Here is a 9511-nt window from a genome sequence, read left to right on the forward strand (position 1 = left end):
AAATACTTTCTTCGTCCGAGAAAAAATACAATTCTAGCACAGTATCACGTTTTAGTATCTTGAGTTCGACCAATTATAGATAAAAATTTATGAATATTTATAGTATCAAATAAATACCATTATATTAATTATGAATTGATTCGGAGCCATAAATATGAATATTATTCACTAGAAAGTTTGTCAAATATTTTACTAGCACTTAACCTCGTATTTGTATTTTTTTAGACGGAGTGAGTACACAAGTGTTTTGAATGACACTTGATGAAAAAACAAGTGCAACATTCAGCCATTCATCGCAGTCCAGCGAGGCGAGTGGGTGGGGAGATAAGGATCAGCGCACCCGCACGTACGGGTGCAGCAGCAGGAGCTAGGACCCCAGCCCAGAGTTCCTTCTTATCGCGCTCCCAGCTCCCAGCTCCCAGGGTCAGTCAGGCTCCCCACTTGCACGCAGCCACAGGCCGCTAGGGCAGAGACACCACAAGAAAACAAGAAGAAATCCGCTGCGAAATTCCGGATTAAAATAAGGTTCGTCCTCTTGCTGCGTGATGTCACCCGCTGCCTTTCTCCAATTCTTTCTTCTCCTTCTCCATGTTCCCGCGAGCGCATATATAAAATAAAGGGCCCTGGGTACAACAGGGGACGGGGCTGCGCTGGGGAGGGAAATGCTTGGCACTGGCACAGGTAGGATTCTTGTTCTTGGGGTCTGGTTTTCTTCTTGCTCTGTTGCTCTGAACTCTGATCTTGGGACTGCTTCTTGATCTGGGCCACAAGAACCAAAAAGCACTCGCAATTGTGTTCTTGCCTGTTGCTGCATTGTTGCATAGACTCTGTGGTTAAACTGCTCGGGGGTTTGGAGAATAATGCTGGTTGATCAGTGTATCTTTATTTGATTGGTTGAAAGTTCCTTTATTTGGGAAGTTTTGCTGGAGATTTCTCCTCGTCCTTGTCGTGTCAGCTCGATCGATCCATCCGTCTGTGCTCATTTTCTTTGAAGCAATGGCAGTTGCAAGCTCAGCGTTTCTCATTTTACCTTTGTTGTTTCCATACCACATGTATGTACTGTGCCAGTAGTAAAGTGAATGGAATTTCCTTTGCTCACGGGTTCTCAGCTTTTGGGCCCTGCCCCTTTGGAATTTGGATGCTTTTGTTGTGATTCCGAGAACAAAAAGTTTGGAATCTTTGAATTGGTTTTGGCCCAAATGATGGCTGGCTGCTAGAGCTTGCATTGGCACCTTCCCTTTCCCTTTGCTCCCTGTCTTTCCATTCCGGGTCCTGCTCTGCTTTTCATCTTCACTGACTGGCATGGGTTAAACGATAAAGAAGATTCTTTTTTTTTACATGCTATTTGCTCAGAAGAGAGTACTGCTGATTTTGTGATATTAGTAGATCTGCCTTCTTATTTCTTATATCCTTGAAGCATTTAAAGTTACCCCCCCCCCCCCCCCCCCCCCCCCCCCCACCCCACCCCCGAGATTTCATCCTCATAGACTCATAGTTGGACTTTAAGCAGCCTGATATGTTTAATTTTTTATTTTAGTGGTATGACTATGAGTTGTACTTGCCTTAGTCTCTACCCAGACTGAATTGTTCATTCTACAAAATTGGGGTATGGTTTTTGTTTGAGATCTTTGTACAACATATCGGGAGTTTGAGTTTTGAGATACAGAGCACTGCCCCCTGCATAAATGGTCATATTTAAGCAGTTCTTTCTAGCCAAACATCTTTGAAATCGTCAAACCTAAATTTGACAGCTTAACTATGTTTGTCTTCTCTTTACTGGCACTCGCGCTGAAAATGGCTACGTTTCATCTGGAAGCAACGTGTTCTTATCTTTGGATACACTGGCCGCGTTCGCTCGTCCGAAACTGCTGAAACTGGCTGAAAAATACTGTTCCGGCTGAATTGTTGTGAGAGAAAAATACTGTTCCAGCTGAAAAAAGAAGTCAAACAAGCCATTTTTAAGACAAGCGAATGGGGCCATATCCAAAGATAAGGACACGTTGCTTCCAGATGAAACGTAGCCTGAATTAGTAGATATATAAGCCATATTGTTTGTTCCAGATTTTTTTTTTGCAGATTCTTCATTTTAAGTTTTTTGAAATGTCAGTTGGACTTGGCCTTCTGGAATAAACAAAACCATGGAGAGCGAAATCAATGCCTCCTATGAAACCAAGCAGAACTGCGAAATAAGGGTATTCGAGAGTTCAGACGAGATGGCAACAGATCTGGCAGAGTTTATTTCACAAGCTTCAGAAATTTCAGTTAAGGAAAGAGGATACTTTGCTATTGCCCTTTCTGGAGGCCCCCTTGTCAGACATATGCGGTAATGCTGTCTCTATCTTCCAATAAATCTGCAACTCTGTATGCATATTCTTGTATCTCCCTCTGAAATCCGAACTGTTTTTTTTCCCTTGAAAAGGAAGCTCTGTGGAGCACCATACAACAAGACCCTTGATTGGTCTAAATGGTACGTCTTCTGGGCCGAAGAACGTGCAGTGGCAAAGAACCATGCACAGAGTAACTACAAGTTAACAAAGGAAGAATTTATCTCCAAGGTATATCAACTTAATATATGTCCTTTGTTTATTTTGCATGCACTAAGTCTACAAATCACAACAGGATATATGCTAAGTTCATGTATTTGTTGCATCGGTTCTTTATTTCACAGAGCTTATGTGTCCACCAACTTTCATTCTTCTTATGTTTTACTACAGTTGATCTAGCTTTGCTTGCAACAAAATCATGTCACTTATTTTAACTGTTCTTCTTGAATTCTTCTAACATGGGCAAGATATTAGTAAAGTCAATGACTTTGATTAGTTTTGCAGATACATTGAACAGACAGAAATTAGTAGGTTTCGCGATTCCACCAAGTCATGTTGATGGAATAAATATATCTGAAGTAAATAAATATACATATCTGAAGTATGCCCCTCCATGATTACAAGGAATACCATTTTAGCGCTCCAAACTATATCACACTTTGGCTTTGTCCAAAGTCAATCTTCTGTTTAACTTTTAACGAACTTTCAAGAAAAACATATTAACATTTATAAGTTCAACTCTTCAAATAAATGGACAATCCAAACTTATTCCATGGATAATTTAATAAAACTAATTTGATTTTATAAGTCCAAAAATATTTTAGCTTGGTAGTATTTCTGAATTTGGTGAGCAGAGTTTGTAAAATTACTTTAAGATGATTTGGATGCCTATTAGTTGATAGTGAATGGTGTGTTTAAAAAAAAATAGAAAAGGACTGTTTGCAATACATTTGATTATGGAAAAATGCAGGTTCATATTACAATAGTACAATAGTAAACACACAATATGACATTCAAAGACAGTGCTTATTTTTCTGTTTTTTTAGATCTAGAAACATATATTTTATTTTATTTGTGTTGGTACTGGTATGTGCTAGGGATGTAGATACTCAAGAATTAACAGACAGAGCTAGCACTAATATTTGAGATAAAGTTTAAACTGAAAGCAACATTGTAAAAGGTCAGTCTAGCACTTTGTGTGGTTGCTAGTAGTAACCAGGAAAGGATAATACCTGTTGAGTTTTACTATAAAATATGAATATTGCCAGTACTAACTTTGTTTCTGAACCAAGTCACTTCAATTTCATCTTTCACAAAATCCATTTTTAGTTGCATCAAATGCATTGGGAGCACACCAAAATGATGTCAGTCTTTGTGCTTTGATCTGGTGCAATCTGTTTGGAAAAATAGCTACCATGCTCTGTAAGTTGAAATATAGTTTTTTACTTACCTACTTTTTGCAATAAATTTGGGTCGTACCTGTTCATTATGTTCATTTGTTTGGTGTACCATGAAAGCTGTTTTTTGTCCGACCTATGATTTTGTTTGACTTAGGATGGGCCTAGTCTGTCATTTGTACAGCTCATGCAAAATCCTTTTCTTAATAATTAAGCCACATTAAGGCTGCCTACCTACTATTGTTCCAACTACTCTTGGATTGGCATCTGCTTATGGCATCTTCGCATATCTTTCGACCCCCACGAAAAAATATTGACACATCTTTCTATTGTTATGTTATGCCCAACAATTGTTATCAAATATAAACTTTATCAGGATAGGATTGATGTTTGTCAGTGGATCTCATCCAGAACTAGCATGATAGTGAACTCAAGGAGCGTACATTAAATTTTGGATTACCTTTTTAACTGAAAATTGCTTGTCATCCTCATCCGATCACACTTTGCCACTGATAGTTGCTGGATGAATGATTGGTTAAAATAGGCACATGAGTTCATATGCATATTTAGGCCTTATTAAGTTGACACTTTCTTACAGTTGTCGAAGAAGGATGCTAAAAGTGAGTGTATAAACAAGTAGTGATGCTTCACTGAACATGTCTATTGTCATGTTGAAGTAATATGCATTATTTCTCCACCTTTCTAACTGCGTTTGCCTCTACTATGTGGATCATGTATATCTTTCATTTTGTTTATTACCACACATTACCAAGCATTTCCATTAGGTAAACCAATAACCATGAGTTACATGTGAATGACTGGCAGGTGCCTATTCTTCATGGTCATGTCTACTCCATCAACGACAATGCAACGGCGGAAGAGGCAGCAACTGACTATGAATTTGTCATCCGGCAGCTGGTCAAGGTTCAGAAAGTTGGAGTCTCAGTGATCAACGACTGCCCCAAATTTGACCTTATTCTTCTGAACATTGGTCCTGATGGGCATGTAGCCTCATTGTTCCCCAACCATCCAGCGCTTGAGCTGAAAAACGACTGGGTCACCTACATCACTGACTCTCCAGAGCCTCCACCTGAGAGGATTACCTTCACCCTTCCTGTGATCAACTCAGCATCAAACATCGCCATAGTTGCCACCGGAGAAGACAGGGCAAACGCTGTGTCTTTTTCCATTTCTGACTGTCAAGAAGGCCCAGACGCTAAAACAATACCGGCTGGAATGGTTCAACCAATTGATGGGAAGTTGGTATGGTTTCTGGACGAGGCCGCTGCTTCATCTCTTGAGGCTGCAAATGGTGCTTAATCTCTTGAGGCTGCAAATGGTGCTTACGAGCATCAAGGGTACTGAGACAACTGTAGAAGACATGGAAATTTTTGACTCTGAAGAAATCAGAGACTAGGGTTCGCAAAGGTAGCGCCCAGTCTGCATGTCTCAAGGTATAGAACTTTTTCCATCCAAATCCGTCAACTACATGAACAACTCTTCATTCACCGTAAAAAGGATGTCTGGCTCCCACGCTTGAAAAAAGACAAGCCGCGGAGTGAGACATCCTTTTTGCTGTGAATGAAGAGTTGTTCATGTAGTTGACGGGAGAAGTTCTAAACCTTGAGACATGCAGACTGGGCGCTACGTTTGCGAACCCTACTCTCTGATTTCTTCAGAGTTGGAAATTTCCATGTCTTCTGCAGTTGGATGTGGCCAAGAGTGAAGCAATTTGTGTTTTTAATGTCGAGACCTCATATCAGAGTAGCTAAGTTCGACCAATATATATCAGAGTAGCTAAGTTCGACCATATATTGGTCGCAACATATGGTCCAATTTAAGTGTGTTGTCAGTTTTATCCTAGCTGAAATTAGATTCCTTTTTGTGACGGTTTTCGAGGCTTCCTATTTTGTACTAGCAAATATTTTTTTCATGACTGTGCCTTGGCACGATTTAGCACATATATATAAGTATTCATATTCTTATGGACATTCCCGGACCCCTGAGAATGTATTATTTTGATTAAGTTGTATTCAGTATTTGCTCTGTTCCAATTGTGCAAAAATATTGTTGCTTGGAATGATTATTTCGTAGGGTTACTGCAGAATGCCGCGTTGTCACCACATGGAATGCCAATGACTTCGCTGTTCTTGCCACTTATTTGCTAGTACTCCCTCCGTTTAAAATTATAAGACGTTTTAGTTTTTCTAGATATGTTGTATTTGTTATGCACATAGACATACACTATGTCAATATATATAGTAAAACCAATATATCTAGAAAAGATAAAACGTCTTATAATTTGGGACGAATTTAGTACAAATCATGAAATCATGCCTAGCTGGTTGCATATCAACATACCTTTCCTCTCCTCTATCAATATATTTGCCTAGCATAATCCTGCCAGCAGTTTTCGAAAAAAAAACAGTTTTCTTAATCATATGTTATAGACACAGACACTTATACATGTGCGTATGAACTCAACACATCATATTCCCATCCTATCCCTATGTAGGGGTGTAGCAAGGTGAAAGGATCAAGATGCCCAAGAGGCGGTGAATTGAGCTAATTCTAAATTTTTACAATAATTAAGCCCTACACTTAGCCCATTTCACCCCTTGTGTCTAGAATGTGTTCTTATTGTTCTCCCGTACAAAAGTTTTGCACCCTAGGTTCCAATCCTACTCTAGCATGATAATTCTAGGAATGTAAAGACATGAAATGAGTTGCTCAAATGTAAATGCTCAAATTAAAGAGAGAAAAAGGAACACGGCGATGTTTTCTCGAGGTATCGGAGAGTCGTCACTCCCCACTAGTCCTCGTTGGAGCACCCACGCAAGGGTATAGCTCCTTCTTATCCACGCAAAGATCAAGTTTTATGGGCTAATTCTTTGACACTCCGTCATAGTGAATCGCTCACAACTGCTCACAACATGACTTGGGTCATCCACAAGCTCCACCGGATGATCACCAAGCTCCCAACCATCAAGCCGTCTAGGTGATGGCGATCACCAAGAGTAACAAGCATAAACTCTCACTTGACCAAGACAGGCCTAATAAGAAAGGTGGATGCATACTTGCTACTCCCTATGCACTAATGAGGTCCTTAATCTTGGATTATCAAATCTCAATCACCTCACTAGGCTCTTGCTCTCCCTTGCACTCCAAAGGTGTTTCTTAGCTGAACAAATGGGCAAGAGACCTCAAATGGACGAGTGAGATATGTATTATAACCTCCCTATTCAAAACATAACGGTTGAGGTCCAACTCAGCAAGTATCGGGATGATCGGATGCTTCGGTCAAGGTGACCGGACGCACCGGTCAGTGTAATACGTCAGCGTGTCAGAAAGAGCCGTTTGCTCTGACTGGACTCTGGCCTACGTCTGGTTAGCACCCACCAGACGTGTCCAGTCATCAAAAACCCTCTCTGAAACCTTACTGTTGTTGACCGAATGCTAGCACCCAGAGTTCGGTCATTTCTCTATTCAGCGTCTGGTCCGTGGTCAACAGCTTATCCACGTTGCTACAGATACGGCTAGCATCGTGTTCGGTGAGCACTGGTGTCCAGCGTCTGGTCGCACTCTGACTGCTGCTGCCGATCAAATGAACTGACCAGACTCTCCAAGCTGTGTTCGGTCACAACCAAACCAGCGTCTGGTCAGTCATTTGACTCTCCATTTACTTCCAATTCAAAATTCTTTGTGAATAAAGTTGACTTCTATCGATCTTAGGGTTATTCCTGAGCTACCTAGTGCTAAGTTTGACAAGTGTGCACCACACCTAATCCATTAGACTCACCTAGGTTAAGCTACTGGTCCATACCCCTTTAATAGTATGGCCAAAGAAAAAACAAAGTCCTAAACTACTCTAAGTGTCTCTCCAACACCAAACGACACTTAGAACTAGTCCGTCCTTAACCTTATCGTCCATCCTTTGAAAACCAAAATGATTTCCATCGACAGGGGCATGACAACCATGATTGCCCAATCAATTTCTATTACCATGAAATAACTCAAATTTTCTCTACAAAACACACGTTAGCCATAGTAATCTCATGTCGTCATTAATCACCGAAACCCAACTGGGGGCCTAGATGCTTTCACCAGGATTTAGATATACGGGTGCGTTTAAATAATACAGATGTCGTTGGAGATCAATACGAAGAGAGAACAAACAAGCAAAGCACTAATTACATTTGTTAACTAGCCAATTTGAATTATACCATATGAAGAACAAAATAAATCAGAAATATAATAGAAAGACTAATCCTACATTATATAGATGGGATTAGAGACTATTAGAAAGAAAGAACAAACAATTAAACTCTAATGAGCATTATTAACTAAAAAGCTAGAAATTAACTAAGTAATTAAAGGGGAGCACTGTGGGGCACTAGAACCTTGGGGGTGTCGGGCCTTACTCAACCCCTCTCCCTCTACCATCGCCCCTACTACGAGCATCTCCAAAATGAATGATACGATCCACTTCATAGCTTCACATGGTCTTATTGGTCCATCCAGTACAGCTTTGCTTTCTCTTCACTATTGCCTCGGTCCATCGGCGCCAAGCCCTCTACTCGCTCTTCACCATCTTGACATTGTGCCCCGAGCCTCTACCTTGCTCTTTACTCTCACAACCGGTCCTTCACAGCCAAGCCTCACCTTGATCTTCTCCACCTAGCTATATTAGACTATGTCATGTCTCATATTCAATAAGCTCCTTCATCTTCATTAGTTGGGCACTTGCATTACATGCATAAGCCATCTGTCCTCTATGGCTTTCATGACTTGCTCAACCTAGTGTGGGGGGGGGGGACTAAGTACCTATCCATCTCACATGAAACACATCATTCCACCTAAGGTTGTCGCTCAATTACCAAAGTCAAACCGTGAATTTCCCATGGGCGCTCTCTTGGAAACTTGGCAAGCCTCACACACATACTTGAGCTTAGTATTTCCAATCACATACTTGATTTGCTTTTCATCATTTGAGTGTGATATCAACATTTTGTACAAGCATTTAGTAGCACTATAAGATTGTTGAGCAAGCAGGGTTTCTTGTTACTCTCGGTAGTTGCTGCCACCTAGACGACTTTGGTGTGTGTGGACTCCGTGAAGCACAACAAGAAGATTGTGTTGGTGCTCCTAAGGAGGATTTGTGAGAGACTATTGAAAGCTCTAGTTTGGTTTTGGTGAATTGATGAAACCCTAAGTGCTAACCTAGTTTATCAAGTGATCATGAGATAGGTAGCACACTCCAAGTGGTAAAGCAAATGAAGATCATAGCATGATAATGATGATGCCATGATGATGATCAAGTGCTTGGACTTGGAAAGAAGAAAGAGAAAAACAAATAAAAAGCTCAAGGCAAAGGTATAAACCATAGGAGCTATTTTGTTTTGATGATCACGACACTTAGAGAGTGTGATCACATTTAGGTTTGATAGTCATACTATTAAGAGGGGTGAAACTCGTATCAGAATACGGTTATCAAAGTGCCACTAGATGCTCTAACTCATTGCATATGCATTTAGGATCTAGTGGAATACTAACACCCTTGAAAATGTCTATGAAAATATGCTAACACATGTGCACAAGGTGATACACTTGGTGGTTGGCACATTTAAGCAAGGGTGAAGAAGTTAGATGTGAAAAGGAGTTAGTCTCGTAAGTCACAAGGTGACCGGACGCTGGTCCCTGTGGAACCGGCGTGTCCGATCAAGTGTGGCAGCGTAGACACCAGCATCGGTCATCGACCGGATGCTGGGTCTTGGACTGACTAGATGCTGA

General features: G+C 40.7%; 1 protein-coding gene across 2 annotated transcripts; it reads left to right on the plus strand.

Annotated features, from left to right (window-relative positions):
* The first annotated feature begins 380 nt into the window (after positions 1-380).
* On the plus strand, positions 381-5712 carry LOC136494529 (probable 6-phosphogluconolactonase 1). 2 transcript variants are annotated; one of them, XM_066490688.1, is made up of 5 exons: positions 381-525; positions 637-681; positions 2108-2323; positions 2420-2555; positions 4547-5712. In XM_066490688.1, the coding sequence occupies exons 3-5, from the start codon at positions 2139-2141 to the stop codon at positions 5039-5041; spliced, it is 816 nt and encodes a 271-aa protein (XP_066346785.1). In that variant the 5' UTR covers positions 381-525; positions 637-681; positions 2108-2138; the 3' UTR covers positions 5042-5712. The 2 variants fall into 2 exon arrangements, with proteins under 2 accessions (XP_066346785.1, XP_066346778.1); XM_066490681.1 differs by lacking the exon at positions 637-681 and having other exon boundaries at positions 388-525.
* Positions 5713-9511: the final 3799 nt, after the last annotated feature.

This window comes from Miscanthus floridulus, chromosome 1 (assembly GCF_019320115.1).
Source record: "Miscanthus floridulus cultivar M001 chromosome 1, ASM1932011v1, whole genome shotgun sequence".
Taxonomy (NCBI): Eukaryota; Viridiplantae; Streptophyta; class Magnoliopsida; order Poales; family Poaceae; genus Miscanthus; species Miscanthus floridulus.